The sequence below is a fragment of the Mizuhopecten yessoensis genome, unplaced genomic scaffold, assembly GCF_002113885.1.
Source record: "Mizuhopecten yessoensis strain PY_sf001 unplaced genomic scaffold, ASM211388v2 scaffold10829, whole genome shotgun sequence".
In the NCBI taxonomy this organism is placed as follows: Eukaryota; Metazoa; Mollusca; class Bivalvia; order Pectinida; family Pectinidae; genus Mizuhopecten; species Mizuhopecten yessoensis.
In genome coordinates, this window is record NW_018408742.1 from 811,681 (window position 1) to 830,594 (window position 18,914).

The window sequence follows — 18,914 nt, forward strand, 5'->3', positions numbered from 1 at the left end:
GGGAAATGAGGTAAACATTGAGAGGGGAAATCAGGTAAACATTGATAGGGGAAATCAGGTAAACATTGATAGGGGAAGTCAGGTAAACATTGATAGGGGAAGTCAGGTAAACATCGATAGGGGAAATCAGGTAAACATTGATTGATAGGGGAAGTCAGGTAAACATTGATAGGGGAAATCAGGTAAACATCGATCGGGGAAGTCAGGTAAACATTGATAGGGGAAATCAGGTAAACATTGATAAGGGAAATCAGGTAAACATTGATAGGGGAAATCAGGAAAACATCGATAGGGGAAGTCAGGTAAACATCGATAGGGGAAGTCAGGTAAACATCGATAGGGGAAATCAGGTAAACATGGATAGGGGAAATCAGGTAAACATTGATAGGGGAAATCAGGCAAACATTGATAGGGGAAATCAGGTAAACATCGATCGGGGAGGTCAGGTAAACATTGATAGGGGAAGTCAGGAAAACATCGATAGGGGAAATCAGGTAAACATCGATAGGGGAAATCAGGTAAGCATCGATAGGGGAAATCAGGTAAACATTGATAGGGGAAATCAGGTAAACACTGATAGGGGAAGTCAGGTAAACATCGATAGGGGAAGTCAGGTAAACATCGATAGGGGAAATCAGGTAAGCATCGATAGGGGAAATCAGGTAAACATTGATAGGGGAAGTCAGGTATACCTTGATAGGGGAAGTCAGGTATACCTTTTCTGTTTAAGTTGAAAAAACACTGCCTTGGGAAGTGAGACAATCGTTTTTATGAAGTCAGGTAAACATTTGCGAAAAATGTCAAGTGTTTAGAGAAGACAATTAAAACAAAACTACAAGAACTCTATCGTCAGGAATTCTGATGATTGTGTAAATCCGCCCAATAATGGACAAACATTAGTAAATATGAAAAAGTATGAATAAATTTTGTTAAGATTACTTATCTCACTGTTTGGTAGCATATGTCCATCATTGTAAGTACCAATATGCATATTATTCATTAAAAAGAACCGAGCATATACATGTACCAAAGTGTCAACAAATCTGTAGTACAAACTAAGAATCGATAAAACTAGCTAGGGCAATATAGGGCAATATAGGCTAGGGCAATATAGGCTAGGACAATATAGGCGGGCAATATAGGCGGGCAATATAGGCTAGTGCAATATAGGGCAATATAGGCTAGGGCAATATAGGCTAGTGCAATATTGGCTGGGGCAATATAGGCTAGGGTAATATAGGCCCAGGGAAATATAGGCTAGTGCAATATAGGCTAGGGCAATATATATAGTGCAATATAGGCTAGGGAAATATAGGCTAGGTCAATATAGGGCAATATAGGCTAAGATAGCTAGGACAGACACACTGTCAATTTATGGCAATAAGAAATAACTGTTTCATGTTTGCCTCCAAATTTTTTACCCTTTTTGCTCTCAAAATATATTCTCTTAATGTTTAATCAAGAGTTTTGCCTTTCTCTATTTTGGATTAAATACAATAGCCTTGTGTTATATTTTAAACATGAAATTTAGGTGATGTTTATATAAATTTGTGTCTTCCTTAGATTGAACAACAACACAAAGCTATACCTGATGTTGGACGTGTTTGATGATACAGACGAAGAGTTTATCAAGGTATGTCGCAATCTCTATATAGCAAGGGTCAGAGGTCAATTCATCAAGGTCAAATCATGTGTTATAAAAGTGACTTGTAACCTACATTTTGCTGAATCTTGTCATGATTAATTTGTGCCATTTCCTCCTCAAAGAATCTGAATTCATTTCTTCAGCATTCTACTTGGCAATCTGTGCTTATATGAGAAGAAGAACTCTATACCAGGATACTTAAGATTTTGCCCTGTCCAATATTTGCCCTTTTCCGATAAAATCCATGTTCACCTATAGTGTAAATTTTGCCATTTAAATATTACTGCTTTATATTGTATGTTGTAGTATATACTAATATTCATGGTAATGATAGCTTTAGATACACCATAATTTGGACGTTTAATTGTGACGAAAATTTCCTGGTAAACATCAGTACAAATGAGTAGTGTAGATGTAGTCCCTATTCTAGTTCTTCATTTATACCATATACAGGCGTTTGCTTCACGGACTGGTCACACGGAGGGAGAGGCCAAGACTGTATTTCTGTTGGTAACTAACCGAGCCCTTCACCTGCTGTCTCAGGCTCAGAGTGACCATCGCTTCGTCAAGGACTCATCCATTCCGTATCAACAACTTGACTACATATCTGTAAATATACACCACTATACCTCCTAGCTATGTTTTTCTTATATAACTGGTCTTGTGAAAATGCTGTGTAATTTGCAATTCTAAGATAAATTCAGTTACTCATTTTGTAATTAATAATCCCCTAAGAATTTCATTCACGGGTACCTGTATGCTTCTTTCATACATTGCCCAGTCAACAGCTATGATACAGCTGGCTGGGTACATACATTGCCCAGTCAACAGCTATGATACAGCTGGCTGGGTACATACATTGCCCAGTCAACAGCTATGATACAGCTGGCTGGGTACATACATTGCCCAGTCAACAGCTATGATACAGCTGGCTGGGTACATACATTGCCCAGTCAACAGCTATGATACAGCTGGCTGGGTACATACATTGCCCAGTCAACAGCTATGATACAGCTGGCTGGGTACATACATTGCCCAGTCAACAGCTATGATACAGCTGGCTGGGTACATACATTGCCCAGTCAACAGCTATGATACAGCTGGCTGGGTACATACATTGCCCAGTCAACAGCTATGATACAGCTGGCTGGGTACATACATTGCCCAGTCAACAGCTATGATACAGCTGGCTGGGTACATACATTGCCCAGTCAACAGCTATGATACAGCTGGCTGGGTACATACATTGCCCAGTCAACAGCTATGATACAGCTGGCTGGGTACATACATTGCCCAGTCAACAGCTATGATACAGCTGGCTGGGTACATACATTGCCCAGTCAACAGCTATGATACAGCTGGCTGGGTACATACATTGCCCAGTCAACAGCTATGATACAGCTGGCTGGGTACATACATTGCCCAGTCAACAGCTATGATACAGCTGGCTGGGTACATACATTGCCCAGTCAACAGCTATGATACAGCTGGCTGGGTACATACATTGCCCAGTCAACAGCTATGATACAGCTGGCTGGGTACATACATTGCCCAGTCAACAGCTATGATACAGCTGGCTGGGTACATACATTGCCCAGTCAACAGCTATGATACAGCTGGCTGGGTACATACATTGCCCAGTCAACAGCTATGATACAGCTGGCTGGGTACATACATTGCCCAGTCAACAGCTATGATACAGCTGGCTGGGTACATACATTGCCCAGTCAACAGCTATGATACAGCTGGCTGGGTACATACATTGCCCAGTCAACAGCTATGATACAGCTGGCTGGGTACATACATTGCCCAGTCAACAGCTATGATACAGCTGGCTGGGTACATACATTGCCCAGTCAACAGCTATGATACAGCTGGCTGGGTACATACATTGCCCAGTCAACAGCTATGATACAGCTGGCTGGGTACATACATTGCCCAGTCAACAGCTATGATACAGCTGGCTGGGTACATACATTGCCCAGTCAACAGCTATGATACAGCTGGCTGGGTACATACATTGCCCAGTCAACAGCTATGATACAGCTGGCTGGGTACATACATTGCCCAGTCAACAGCTATGATACAGCTTGCTGGGTACATACATGGAAGTTATCATTATTAGTATCACAGCTGTTATATCTCCTTAGCCCATATATAGGTAGAATGTTTTCGGAATGAATTTCATAATTTGCTAATTGATCTCAATCTGCCTTCAAGTCTATTGTTCATAAACACTGTAGTTTACATGTTTAGATATTAAAATGACCCGTTGACATTTCAATGCTATCGTTCAGGTAAATGCTATTGTTTTAGTTCAATTTATTAGTTGTTTACAATTTACAGTGTTAACCTAACGATCAGACCTTGATCGTAGTTCGAAACAGCGAGAAATTTGACTCATAAAAGTTTGATTCATAAATGGAATATTAGTAGTGTTATATAAGGGGGGAAATTTGGACTTTGCCGGAAGTTTGACACATCGAGAAATTTGAATCTTCAAAGTTCCATTCATAGAAGTTTGACTGTATTTTGCTAACATCTGTAAGTGCTGACATCTTCAAATTATGTAAAACCTGATTAATGTCCTCAACAAATGCCTATAATCAAACATGGCTTTAACATAATTTCTTGGGAGTACTAATTTATTGAGCAGTACAATTACTGATAATTTATCATAAGTGATGTGACACACAGGGAAAATTTCTTGATGTCAATTTCAGGTCAAATTTTCAGGTCAGTTTTACATGAAAAGAGCAAAATAAGTCAATTTTCAGGCAAAATAAGTCAATTTCAGGTAATAAATTGACCTGAAATACCAAAGATAAATTGTCAATTTCAGGTCAAATTGACATCTAGATTTTTTTCCTGTGTAGTCAGAATTGTTTTCGTTGTGTTACAGCTTAGCCTGTCAGACCAGGTGATCCAGATTGTGTGTCTGAACCGAAGAAAACAGTTCTGGATCACGACCGGGAGCCAACTTGTTACCAGGTATGTGTATAGCATTTTGTATGCTATAAACTTGGTAGTTTTTATTGGGGCTGCAGTTGCTGAGTGGGTAAATTGTCTGACCATCTACGATCACTTGCATATAGGGGGGTGGGGCAGTCGCCTGGTACTGGCCCCAGGTCGGTGGTTTTTCTCCAGGTACTCTGGCTTTCCTCCACCACCAAAACCTGGTACGTCCTTAAATGACCATAACTGTTAATAGGGCATAAAACAAAAACAAACCAAACCAGATAGTTTTCATTGAGTGTTACTATAATATTGTGAAGTTCAATGTAGTTTTCAATAGAGCTGAGAACTGATACGCATACACAGGGCCAGTGGTCAGTTTTATAGATGGACGAAAAATACTCAGAAATATGAATTGCCTGAATTGTGTATTAAAATTATAAACATGTGCAACATTCTATGTTTACAGTCTTGTTTGCCTTGCATCTTTCCTAAAGTGTGACACTTTTTCCAAATCTAGCATGAATCAGTTCAACATGATGACACAGATTTGGAATTGTTCATATTGTTTGAAATTATAAAAAGAAATTGTAGCAGATTTGCATAAATGGTTTAAATATAGTTATTGAAATATTTGAGATATTTGAATACGTTATAATCTCTCCCCACCAATTAAGGTGAAAATGAAATCTTTCAACTCAGTTTACAGTATTTTTAAGTCTTTGATATAATGAATAGAAAAAGTCAGAAAATGTCAAAGTCTGCAGGGGTATTTACATATCTTGGTCAATGGTTGTTGGCCATAGAAATGACCCAACAAATGTTATTTCATTGTTCTGTAAAAAGCCCACCTTTTACTTTGGAGTCAGAGATTTATACTTCGGCATTGTATGCGTACGTTATGTACATGTAGGTCGATTGTGGGGTGCCTCAGCCAGGCCATTGACAAGGGTGGTTTTGACATACCAAAGATCTCTGTGTTGACCGATGCCACAACTCAAAAGATAGCCCTGAGGAAGTATGCCGCCCAGGAATGCAAGTGTGAGGTAAGGAAATAGTTCTCATATTGTTTATCCTTGTGCATCCTTGATACTCCAGGGGTTACCCTCACTTACATTCTCTGCACCTCTGGAATATGCCATAGCATAATTGAAGGCATGGGGCTAGCTATTCAATTGGTCTCGGGTAAGAAAAACCTGACCAATCGCTAGGCTGATACCTGTCCTTTGAAGATTACAAAGGAGCGACACCTGACTTCAAAGCCTGTCAATGTTAACCGTTATGCAACCGACAGATTCTTTTGATGTACATCAAAGGATCAACTAGTCTTCCTGTCTCATCCACAAAGTGGCGCACATTGAGCCTTCAATTTTGCTTTAACATATTCCAGGGGCGAAGAGAACTAAATGAGCACAACTGTCGGAGTATCTTGTGTAGAGATACAGAAATTCCTGAGCTAAATTTTCAAAAATTAAAAAAAATATCTTGTAATGTTACAAGTCTTGTATTTTTACAGTCTATTGGAAGAACCAATAAAATTCATAGAGGACAATTATATTTTTCTAACATGAACCTTTCTAATTTTCAGCATAGAATGAAATTGAAAATGTGATATTTATGTTTTTTTATATTGATGATGACACAACTCTCCTTGAGTAAATTCATTAAACAGCATACACAGATACATTGTAGAAGCTCTATCACCACTTGCAGTTGTTTTAATTTCATGGATGCACAAATTTTAAAAGTCCCGCAAAACTTTGCCATGGTATATTGAACTGATATGTTGACTATGATTTATACAGACATCTGCTGTTGAAATTTGCTGTTACTCACTGGTCCACTGGGATGACCCGACAGCTAAGGGGGATAACTCTGACAGTACTTACAAAGAGGGTCACCTTCTGTATAAGATGAACGAGGTAGGGGCATCACTAGGCAGCACACTCCTTAGTACCGTCCAGGATCCCGCTGCCCTCATCTATGGAACATCATGGAAACCAGCCTACGTAGTCCTCAAGTAAGTTACATCCTAAGACATGCATGATTTATTTAAGTTTTTAGATAACTTGGCATTAAACTATTCACCCCTAGCCCTGAAGACACATTTGAACTCTTCCAATTCAAATGTTGCAATAGTTCATTATAATATTTCAGGGGTGAATGAGTTAAATGGCTTTAGTGCTTGTGAGCTTGTGGTTTGGTGAGGTGTCCAGCATCGATTCATCAAATTTTTCTTTGAATAGCTTCTTCTTAAAAATTGAAAGGCCTAGAGGATTTTACAAATCTGACTGTCAAGTTCCAGGTCTAGGGTCATGATATTTAGCCAGTAGGTACCAGGAATAAAGTACTATATGCCAGTAGGTCCCAGGAATAAAGTGCTATAGGCCAGTTGGTACCAGGAATAAAGTACTATAGGCCAGTTGGTACCAGGAATAAAGTACTATAGGCCAGTAGGTACAAGGAATAAAGTACTATAGGCCTGTAGGTACCAGGAATAAATTACTATAGGCCAGTTGGTACCAGGAATAAAGTACTATAGGCCAGTAGGTACCAGGAATAAAGTACTATAGGCCAGTAGGTACCAGAAATAAAGTACTATAGGCCAGTAGGTCCCAGGAATAAAGTACTATAGGCCAGTAGGTACCAGGAATAAAGTACTATAGGCCAGTAGGTACCAGGAATAAAGTACTATAAACTTTCCACAGGCAAATGACCTTTACTTTCTATCTAGGCCTCATGGATCAAATATGTTTAAAAGTTCAACACTATTTTGTAAAAGGTCATGAAATCTAGAACCATGATACTTAAGTATGTTATAGAGACTAGGCATACACTTCTTTGTCTAGCATATGATATTGGGGTCTTATGTCAACTTTGAGAGCTAGTCTGGGTCAACAGGGGTATTCTACGTTAAAAACATTTAAATTATTCTTGTCAAGTTCCAGACGGCCTGAGTGATGATATTTGGCCAGTAGCTACTAGGGATGATATTCTAATAAGTTTCCATAAATAAATGACCCCTGCCTTCTTTCATTGTCATAGGTGTCAAGTAAAAATGGTTTCGTAAGTCTAGAAGTTTCAAATCATATTTGGCATGTTATTGAGAGAAAAGAAACAAGCATGACAAATGTGTTATTTACAGATACTATACATTACAGGGGTTAAGCTCACGTGCTCTGTAAACTGTATGTGCTTAGCTTTCATATATTAACAGTGTAGGTGAGTAATGCAGGCCCTCAGTACCTCTTGATTATGAGCGAAGTAACTGAGGCGCCTTTCGTGTATCCAGTTCAACCGGTTTGTCTGTTTTTACATATAACATTTTCGGGTATAAATCCTCGCAGACTTGCGAATGTTTATGCAGATCTTACAAAGCTTTGTCAATGCTTGCCTGAAAACAGCATTAGATTACTAGGTCCAACCTCATTTCATAAACCAACAACTCTGGTCCAAACCGTTCAACTGTTTGGATCACAATAAACGAATGCGGCCTGATATATATCTTGTTTTCCCTCCAGAGATGGTATGCTGTGTGTGTATAGCAGTAAGGCGGTCAGTAAGCCTCTTCATTTTGTCCAGCTCGGAGGAGATGACTGTATAGGGTGTCGCCACGCCTCGAACACTGACCGTGATCACTGTATCCAAGTCATCATGGCTTCTGGCACAACATGGCACATTGCCTTAGCAACAGACGTTGAGGCTAATCAGTGGCTACAAAGTCTGTGTCGCGCTGTAGCTCAAGGGCTTGAGGTAAGTTGGCCATCAGACCAATCTACTGATATTGGTGCTATTTCTTTTCAAAATATTTAAATTTAAAAAAAAAATCTTACAGAAACTAATTTTGATTCTGTCTGCATGTCATTTCTAGAAGACTCCACTGACAGTGAATTGTCTCCCGTGCTGCCTTGTACTTACTCCGCAGAAATTATTGATGTGTCACGAGGATGTCCAGACTAGTTTCTTCAGGACGCTAGGGAGTGCTAACTTACTGGACATCACCAACGTACTGACCGACCCAGCGGTCAGCAACTACTGTGTCTTGGTAGGTAAATGATCTATAAATCACAGATTAGAAGATAAGATTTTGAGTGACCGGTGGGTTAAATGAGCTTACCCCACGGCACAGAATCTGTCGCTCACTATCAACCTCCCCTTTAAGGAACCTCTAGTCTGGAATAACTGAAGTGATTTATACTTAATTTGGTATTAGCCAAGGGAGTTTAGTGTTGTACAATTTAAGTCTTATTCAAATAACAACGAAAGAGGTGAGTGAAATGGATGCAGGGGGCCTCTTGTGTGTCTGGAAGTTAAAAGTCATTTTGTATCGTTTAGGATTTAAGTCACATGAAGTTTTGCTTTATTGTAGAGGTTTGAGTCTCAGAGATTTTTAGCTCACCTGCCCCAAAGGGCCATGTGAGCTTATGCAGCACTGCAGTGTCCATCGTCCGTCTTGTCAACTTTTTCTTTTGAACGACTTCTTCTGAAAAACTGGAGGACCTAGGGTCATGATATTTGGCCTGTAGGTACCTGGGATGGAGTGCTATAAAATTTTCTCATTAAAATGACCTTGACCTACTTTCAAGGTCGCAGGGGTCAAATATGTTAAAAACTTCAAACAACAATATCCTAAGAAGCATTTGGACTAGAGTCATGATACTTGGGTATGTTATGAAGACCACCAGTGCGAATCTTTTCCTTAATTACAGTAATGAGGTCGAAGTTCAACTTAAAGTGCTAGTCGGGGGTTAAACGTTAACATGAGTTAAAAGCTTTTAACAATCTTCTTCTCAAGTTCCATAAGGCCCAGGTTCATGATATTTGGCCAGTATGTACCTGGGATGGAGTGCTATAAAATTTCCTCATTAAAAAGTATTTTCAAAGTCACAAGGATCAAATATGTTAAAAACTTCAAACAATGATATCCTAAGAAACATTTGGTCTAGATCCATGATACTTTGGTATGTTATGTAGACCAGCTGTGAATCGTTTTCTTTATTACAGTTATGAGGTCAAATGTCAACTTTAAGTGCTAGCCGGAGTCAAAAGTCAACGTGGGTTAAAAGCTTTAAAATTGAAATTTCAAGTTTCAAACAACAATATCTTAAGAAGCGTTTAAGAGATGTTAAAATGTCTTGTGTTTAAGTTACCAAATTTGGTCTGAAGTTAACTATTTGTCAGTTTCATGTAAAAAAAGAAACAGGTGAGCAATACAGGCCCCTGGGCCTCTTGTTTTGTAGAAATAATAATGCTTTCTTTTTTGCTGGTATTTGTCCTAGAATTATATCCAACTTCTGTTTTACAGAAATCACTGACATGACCCTATGTTATAAACAGATGTTAAGTCACATGACCAATGTTTTTCTTTATTTAGGAGTTTGAGTCACATGATCAAGGTGTTAGTGCTGACCAATGGGTGCTGTATTTTAATGATGGCTCAGAAACTCAACGCTTCATGCAGGCTCTGTCTTCAGCATGGTCAATTCACTACAAGGTAAGGAGGGGAACTTCTACAAATTTCCTCCGTGGAAAAGAGCCCTGGGTTGTTTTATCTACCACTCCAGTGGCAAGGTCATCACAGTAGCACATCCTGTTTTCATTGTACACTGGATTTATAAGATATTTTATTCTATATTTATGAGATAATATTGCCTTTTTTCAGTGGTTTCCCGGATTATGTAAATTATCAAGTTTTCATTCTGAATTTATTAGAGAATTAAAAAAACAATTGTGATTCTGACGTTGTGCTATTATGACGTCATTGATTCAACAAGTTATTGTGACATCTAAATTTTGTACGTCATTTCCTTTAAATCTGAAGAAGCAAGATGGATGTAACTTGAATCCGTTGTTGACTTTCGACCTTTGAAGAAGGTTTGGGGGCCGAAATTTTAGGACTGAGAGTGACTTCTGTTTTATCATTTTTCTGCGGTCCATATCAAAATCAGGAGTTGTTTATTATGTTCTTTTTTAGATAATTTAGAAATATTCTTTCAGTGTATACTTGGTTTTACCCGTTTTAATATTGAGCCATGTTGTTTTTACAGGTTGGGGTGCCGGACATGACCATCACAGATGTATCACTTCAGAAAAATTGTCGGGACATGGTCACCAGACTAGGTTCATCTCTAGAGGTCAGACAGTGACCTTGACCTCGAAAGGTTAAACAGTGACATTGGCCTTCATATGTTTTCTGGAAGGATAGAACAGCAGAAGGATTGTTGAGTTATCTGCCTAACAGTTGTGTTCTAGATAAATAACCTTATTTAAAAGTTTAACCTATAATCTACCGCTCATATAATGTATCTGCATAATTTGTAAGTGTTCAGGTTTAACTCATTCACCCCTGAAGACACATTTGAACTCTTCTTATTTAAAGGTTGGAATAGTTCATTATGAAACTTCAGGGGTAAATGAGTAAAGGTTAAACCAATTTTTTTATTTTATTTTTTTGAGATTTGACTTAGTCCTGTAACAAAATTTGTGCAATATATCTAACTAATGGTTGTACTTTTTCCCAAGGTTTACACAACAGAGGATAAATATGTGTATTGTTGGTGCATAATTCTACCTATGACCAGCCATTGTGGCCTGGCTGATCAAAGAGGAATAAACATGTACTTGATTTATACCAAACCCTGTACCCTGAATATACAAAAGAGCATCGTCATCTGTAAAATTTGTTTTATCGATGAGATTGGCTGTTACATGCTGTCAGATATATTATTCTGCTTTCTCTGTTATTTTATTTTTTCCAGTGCCAAAAAGCTTTCTTGTGATTTATATTTGTAGTTTTACTTCGGTTATGACGTTACGGATTGGTTTAAATGACATTTTAGTGATCATGTGTTTTAAATCTTTTTTATAAATAGTTGTGTGAGAGTTTAAAATTTGTATAATCTGCTAGCTTTTTGGAATTTGAAATGCTTTTTTTCATTTCAAAGAGGAAGTTAGTTAAAATATGGCGTGGTTAAGTATTGTCCCTCCATTTGTCATCTTTTCTCTATTTACCGGTACATTTCATATCTTCCGTTTATAGGTGATCAACACATAAAATGCTCTGTCTTTAAAAGCAGGATAGTGGAATTCTTTTCTTTAACGAAATCTGAGCATGCTTTTGTAGTGACTCTTTGTTAGTATCTATAAAAATCATGAATTCAATTACCAATAGTGCAATCTATATATATAAAATAGTAATTTTCTACATAAAAGTATCCAGAAAGTGATTTTTTCTGAATTCTGTATTCAAAATGTCTTCACGAATACCAAGTTGAATGTTCATATATGTATTATAATGTTGATCTATACATATGCAGAAAAACATAGCTGGTTCAAGGTTGATAAATAGTGGGCTATATTTGACGGCAACCTGCATGTAATGATAACACTGATGTTTTTAGATTTGTAGGTAAATGGAACTCAGGGGTGTACAATTAAGTAGACCAAAGCTTAGATCTAGTAGATTTTATGTCAGGCCCAGTTGAAATTTTCAAAATTTACATTTATGAATCCACAGGTTTGGCTTGTATATACATGTACCAGAAAAAGTAGTCAAAAAAGTGATACTTTTCTGTGGCATTTACGGTAAAAACATTCAATACATTTATAAGTGGATATTTGACAGTCGGGTATATCGAAGAATCTCGCTCCATAATTTCTCTGCAAACAAAGGTTTGCAGCATAGCAATATTGATCTTGTTGTCTGTTCATGAAGAGTTCACAATGATAAATTCAAAATATGATTTTTGTTTTAAAGAAAGTAATGAAAGTAATAAGTTTTAAAGCAGTATCGTAATTATCCTTAGTTAAGCCCAGGGAACCAACACGTAACCCCTTCACCAATGAATCCCTGTAAACAGTGATTCAAAAGGCTTCCTCCTGACGGCAAATCCCTGTATACAGTGATTCAAAAGGTTTCCTCCTGCCGGCAAATCCCTGTATACAGGGATTTTTGAGGGGGCTGAATTCCTGTTATAAATAAACCCTAGTTACATACAATATCTTCACAATACGCTGATATAAGTTTGCATAACTGATGATATCCATAAAATATTAAAATAAATTTAGTTAATATAAGACATTTTGAACTTTTACATTCTATATATTATATATTTTAAAAAGTGATTTTGTGGGGGAATAGGTCGGTGAAAAGGTTAATATCTGACTCAACATAGAGGAATGAGATTATTACAGAGAAGTGATCCAGCCTTTGCTGGCATTAATACTGTAATAGATATGGGAGGGATTATCACCAGGCGTGGGCTTATTATCCGATAAATGATGTAATGTATTTCAGATCATTGTTCACTTTATGTGAAAAAATTAAGTTCATGTGCCTATTACTATGTTGACAGATTGAAATAGTTTGAATAATTTTAAATCTGAAAATTGTTTTTTGTTAACTTTATTTTCAAATCGAGGATTTAGTTTATTGTGATATGATCTTTGTTGAGATAATTTTTTGATAGCTCCCTTGGACATGGATTACTTAAAGCTCTAGCGGAGTTCCTTGTCATCTGTAACTGTTTTTGATTAATGTTTATGATATACGTTAATTTATGTCATGTGGTGATCCTAATTTAATTTTTAGAAGTGTTGAAAACACGACTTAAAGTTGAGATTTCAAAATGCTATGATGTCTTTGTATTTTATTGAATTGTACTTTTAATTTCTTGTCTTTTGAAGGCGAATTTTGTTTCCTATCATCTACAGATGTATTGACGCATACAACAAACAGTTTCTGAGGAAGGTTTCCCTCAAAGTATAATCATTGTATTATTGAATCCATTCCAGTTGTATATTTTAGATTGGTGTACATAAAATGCTTTAAAACTTCCAATATTTTATATGAAGCTAAGACAAACCCCCATGACTGTTACAGATATACCCCGGTAGCCATTCTCCCTTGCCATTTCACTTTAAATAAGCTTTGTATGATCTTACAGTTCTGTACATATCAATTGACTCTACGCATTGAGTCAAGGTAAAACCTGTTATCCTTTCATTTGGTAGTAGACCTGTCCTTTACCACACAAAGAAACTGCATGGCACTTGTAACCTTACAGCCAGTCAGAATGGGATTTTGCGGCATACAGATATGCGATTTGATTGTTTATGATCATCTGTCTGTTGCAGTGTTATATTTCCCCGTTACATGTTATTTAGCCATCATAAATACCAAACAACAAGAAAGGCAACAAACAACTAAAACAATTAGTGGACACTCATCTTCGACTAAAATCTTTACTAAAGCTAAAGAGTAGTTTTATTAGTACACAAGTGACTGATAGTCCATCACATAAACCAATGTTCAAATTACTGTGATATTACTTCTCTGGTCTCCTAGTAAATGAACTGATCTTTATTACATATACCAGGCAATTGTGATTACATGATGGTCAATTATTGTTTTCATCTGAGGACAATGGTCTGATAAATTGACTGATATTTATGTGTATCCATATTTTACTCCATTAAGGATAAAAATAAAATAAAATGCTAAGCTCTGTATACTACTTGTTACAAATAAATGTATTTTAAAATTGCATTTCTAAAATCACATACTTTGTACCTACAGTATATATTTATATATAATGTACTCTTACCATTCTAAAGGACTATGTTTTATCAATTTCTTAATTACATAAATGACACTGTCATTTTGAATCATTGACATTTTCATAAATGATATAATCATCAATTTCTATAGGGAGTTCAACCACTTTCCTGCTGTATACAGGCATTATTTGTCTTTTAAATTTATATTATCCTTTAAAATCATACAAAGACAAATATTGCTTGCAAATCTTTTTCACAGAGTTTAAACATTTTAAAATTGATTTGAGTAATATTGCAGAAACACAGTTACAACCCGAATATCATGACTGGTAGCACAGTGGATAGGCTCCCTGCTTTGTTATCAAGACAGATGTTTTCCTGATTGTTTTTCTACATTCTCAATATATTTGTATATAACCTTTCATACAGTAAATGAGCAAGTAACTCCAAGTCAGAAAAATGCCAAACAAAATGGAACTCTTCTTCATTGAAGATGCAACACAGAACACTGGGACTCTCTACCTTAAGTTCTTTTTGTTTTCTGCTTCAGTACCTCCATTATATGAGTTAGCCAGATTCACTTTATTTTCAAAAGAAGTGAAACCTCTGGCACTAAATATTGTTAATTCAAGTTTATATATAAATAAGAACTTCATTTATTTTACAACAATTATGAAACAAGTTTTCCAACTTACATTAATCACACGTGTTGACCAGATGAAAGTACGCAGAAGATCTTAGTTAAAAATCCAGTGCACACATGCCCTATTTATTGATAACAGGAGCTAGGATATTTTAAGAAATATTTTTGAATATAAATATTGATGTAGTAAGATTGCTGTGTTGGTACACTTATAAAATCAATGTGATATCACTGTGTATTAATTGTTATTGCATGACCACCACCTTATTGACTGTTACCATAGAGATCTTCAGCATTCATTTATTCTGTGTTTCATGAATTTAAAAACGTTACTTTGTCACCTTTGTTTCTGAAATTTCAGTAATATTGTGACATTTTTGGTTTCCCTCTGCATTTTGTAACTGTGATTAAGAAGGTTTTGAATTTGCTAAAGGAATATAATCCTAAACTAACATGGAAATATATCTGTGATACATGTAATTTACATGTGACATAACACATTCCTTCTATAGGTGCTGTAGTATAGGTTTGTATCCAGTAGAACGTACCAGGCTCATCTATCATACTAAACCTTCCCAGCTCTTGAGAGTGTAAATCATACCAATTTTCTTAGCGTTCTAGCTCTCTCATTCTTCTCATAACATTATACTGTTATTTTCTAGCTTGTATAAAAGGTTTGTTATTTTACTTTTATTTATATTTGTCACTGTTTAATTTAGCCAGATAAGATAAGATAAATGTTATCTAGAGTCGGTTGGCATTTAGAAAAATATAGAGCTTTTGACCGACATTAAATAGAGCTTTTGACCGCCAGTCGACACAAGTTTTCTGCGTCTTAAAAGTACATTAGTGATCTACTGCAAGTATATATATTTGAAAAATTACATGCTTTTCAAACAGAGAAGTACAGATTTGTTGGATATTTTGTTCACACTCAAAACATTTAACAATAATTAGGGGGTTGGGGGGTGTTAGCTGGGTATTCAGCCGCTAACTGAGATATTCAGCCCCCAACCCAGGTATTCAGCCGCTACCTTAGATATTCAGCCCCCAACCCAGGTATTCAGCCGCTACCTTAGATATTCAGCCCCCAACCCAGATATTCAGTCACTAGTCTAGATATTCAACACCAACCCAGATATTTAGCCGCTAGCTTAGATATTCAGCCCCCACCCAGATATTCAGCCTCTAGCTTAGATATTTAACCCCCAACCCATATATTCAGTCACTAGTCAAGATATTCAACACCAACCTTGATATTCAGCCGCTAGCTGAGATATTCAGCTCCAACCGAGATATTCAGCCCCCAACCAAGATATTCAGCCGCTACCTTAGATATTCAGCCCCCAACCCAGATATTCAGCCTCTAGCTTAGATATTCAACCCCCAACCCAGATATTCAGCCTCTAGCTTAGATATTCAGCCCCCAACAAAGATATTCAGCTGCTAGCTGCCTATAGCTAAATATTCAGCCACCTGATAGGGTAGGTATTCAGCCATATTCAGCCATATTCAGCCACAAGACTTGATATTTAGCCCCTAGCCTAGATATTCAGCCCCTAGCCCAGATATTTAGCCCCTAGCCTAGATATTCAGCCCCTAGCCTAGATATTCAGCCCCTAGCCTAGATATTTAGCCCCTAGCCTAGATATTCAGCCCCTAGCCTAGATATTTAGCCCCTAGCCTAGATATTCAGCCCCTAGCCTAGATATTCAGCCCCTAGCCTAGATATTTAGCCCCTAGCCTAGATATTCAGCCCCTAGCCTAGATATTTAGCCCCTAGCCTAGATATTCAGCCCCTAGCCTAGATATTCAGCCCCTAGCCTAGATATTTAGCCCCTAGCCTAGATATTCAGCCCCTAGCCTAGATATTCAGCCCATAGCCTAAATATTTAGCTATACAGTATCTTTCTTGTCATTGAAGATTTGTATTGTATGTATGATGCGAGTCTGCAAGATTATCTGTTACTAAATCCAACATGTAATGGTCACATTTAGTATTGAACAGATTACCATAAACTAGTCAAACCTGCTCAAGATACCACCTTTATTTAGAGACCACTGTGTTAATATGTTATATTTTTACCATTGTTGTCATAGTGAAATCTTTGTTAAAAGTCATTTTCAAAAGAAATTTTCGATAAAATTGCATGTTGCCAAGCATTTTACGGAATTGTAGTTGCTGGAAGGTGAAATTTGAAAGTTTGAATTGTTTGAAAATAGAAATTAAAAAAAAAAATGCAGGTGTCCAAATCGGAACCATTACATTAGAAAGCTTACTCTTTAAAAAAGTTGCCATACAGGAATCATTAAAACGACTCTAACATGCATTGATCTGGACAAGTCGATTGTGGTCTACAGAGGTGAAAAAGTGTCCGATTCATGGGCCCCAAAGAATATGAAAAAGTATACATCAGAAAAAAATCTTTTATGTTTGCTCTGTCTTTTATATAGAAGAGAGAATGCTCCAAGTAAAAAACCCAGAGTGGAACTCTTCTTCACGATTATAACAGAGGTAGTGGTACCCTTCACCTTAAAAAAACACTTTTAAATCTTTCCATTGTTACCTACCGACTATACACTATAGTTGGCAGACAGCATTTTATCAAAAGAAATGTTGTGACAATTACCTGTTGATTTTTTATATCCCCTATAGTAAAGACTACTATTTCACTGTTATGGAGATGTGAACTATGACAATGTAGTCAATTTTACCTGCTTACCCAAGTAATATATGCAAATCAACTGACACTACAATATTATTACAATAATATTACTGACTTTAAATGAGATTACTGGTATTCATCCTGCAATAAGCCCATGGAGAAACACATACTCTCAAACTCAAAGTAAAAGGATGGGGTTACCGCAGGACAAACAAAAAAATCTTTGATTTGAAATTCACAAGTTGTCCTAGGAATAATGGTGTTGATAACTGAATCTAGTTTTAAATTTACAGGTTTATAAAAATTGATGCATTTGGTGGGTTTGCATTTTATTACCTGTACATTGTTCAGTTATCAGGTAAACCAGCTGAAAATGATATCTTGGATAGCTATTACACACTAGGAAATATGGTTCCTTGCACAATAAAACCAGTGCTTTGTATTTAAGTTGTTCTTGATATGTAATCATGTGTACCTTTCAAATGTGTCATCAGTACTTGCATACCTTTCAAATGTGTAATCAATTTTTGTGTACCTTTCAAATGTGTCATCAATTATTGTGTACCTTTCAAATGTGTTATCCTTCCAAATGTGTCATCAATTATTGTGTACCTTTCAAATGTGTCATCAATTCTTGTGAACATTTCAAATGTGTCTGGTCCTAGTTGCTGTTCATAAATGATAATGTCTTAAAGGGGAATTCTTTTGCAAATGAGACACATATGATAGTTAGTTAGCCTATATACTTCATGAATTATGTTTTTCTGCAGTTTACTGTTGGACTGGTGAAATTATTGACACACCAACATTGTTTTGTCTTTCTTACCAGGTAATTATACCATGCTTTGGACATATTTGGTGTGAAGGCAATTATGTCGATGTGTGTACATTAAAATATTTTAACTGTTAAAAATGTTTTGTTATCGTTTGAATGTTTTTGAATATTATAACAAGTCTTGGTGAAGTTTTAATTCAGTCAGTGCATTTAGTTAGTCTTTTTAAGGGGTTTATATTTCCTACCATATAAAGCCTACATTATTTTAACAATCAGATTTTTTTTAAATACTATGGTATTGCAGTATCACTGTTTGAATCCTCCCAGGAGTAATATGACATATACTGTGCAATCACTAATTTTAGTGGGGTTTTTAGTTTCTTGGAAAATCTTCATCGGTGAGTTATAGATCAACAAAGTAATTACAAGTTTGATATTTAGTAATTCTCCGTTTGAGTGGGTACTCTTTATCCACGAATTCATGTACCTACGAAATGGTGTATCGGATCAACCAATATAGCTTTGATATTGATTGATTTTCAAAATTGGCAAAACGAAGACAAAACAAACGACATTTTCACATCTTAAGTTAGTTCAGGCCAAAATTCTTCATTGCATATTGAATCCTGAAGTTAAATTAAAGTTGTATTCAATGAAAAATGGTGTACTTTG

General features: G+C 36.5%; 1 protein-coding gene across 3 annotated transcripts in view; it reads left to right on the top strand.

Moving 5' to 3' along the window:
- LOC110462739 (pleckstrin homology domain-containing family M member 2-like) overlaps positions 1–17,909 on the top strand; it is a 24,702-nt gene extending 6,793 nt beyond the window's left edge. The window contains exons 8-17 of one of the 3 annotated variants that reach the window (XR_002464311.1): positions 1,564–1,633; positions 2,099–2,254; positions 4,548–4,636; positions 5,514–5,646; positions 6,406–6,620; positions 8,122–8,353; positions 8,472–8,645; positions 9,975–10,094; positions 10,648–15,860; positions 15,901–17,909. Coding sequence is in view for 1 of the 3 variants with exons in the window: in XM_021516868.1 (XP_021372543.1) it covers positions 1,564–1,633; positions 2,099–2,254; positions 4,548–4,636; positions 5,514–5,646; positions 6,406–6,620; positions 8,122–8,353; positions 8,472–8,645; positions 9,975–10,094; positions 10,648–10,746 (1,288 nt within the window). In the remaining 2 variants the exon portion in view is untranslated. Of the gene's footprint in view, positions 1–1,563; positions 1,634–2,098; positions 2,255–4,547; positions 4,637–5,513; positions 5,647–6,405; positions 6,621–8,121; positions 8,354–8,471; positions 8,646–9,974; positions 10,095–10,647 lie in introns of all 3 variants that reach the window. The other 2 variants (XR_002464310.1, XM_021516868.1) reach the window with 2 other exon arrangements.
- Positions 17,910–18,914: the final 1,005 nt, after the last annotated feature.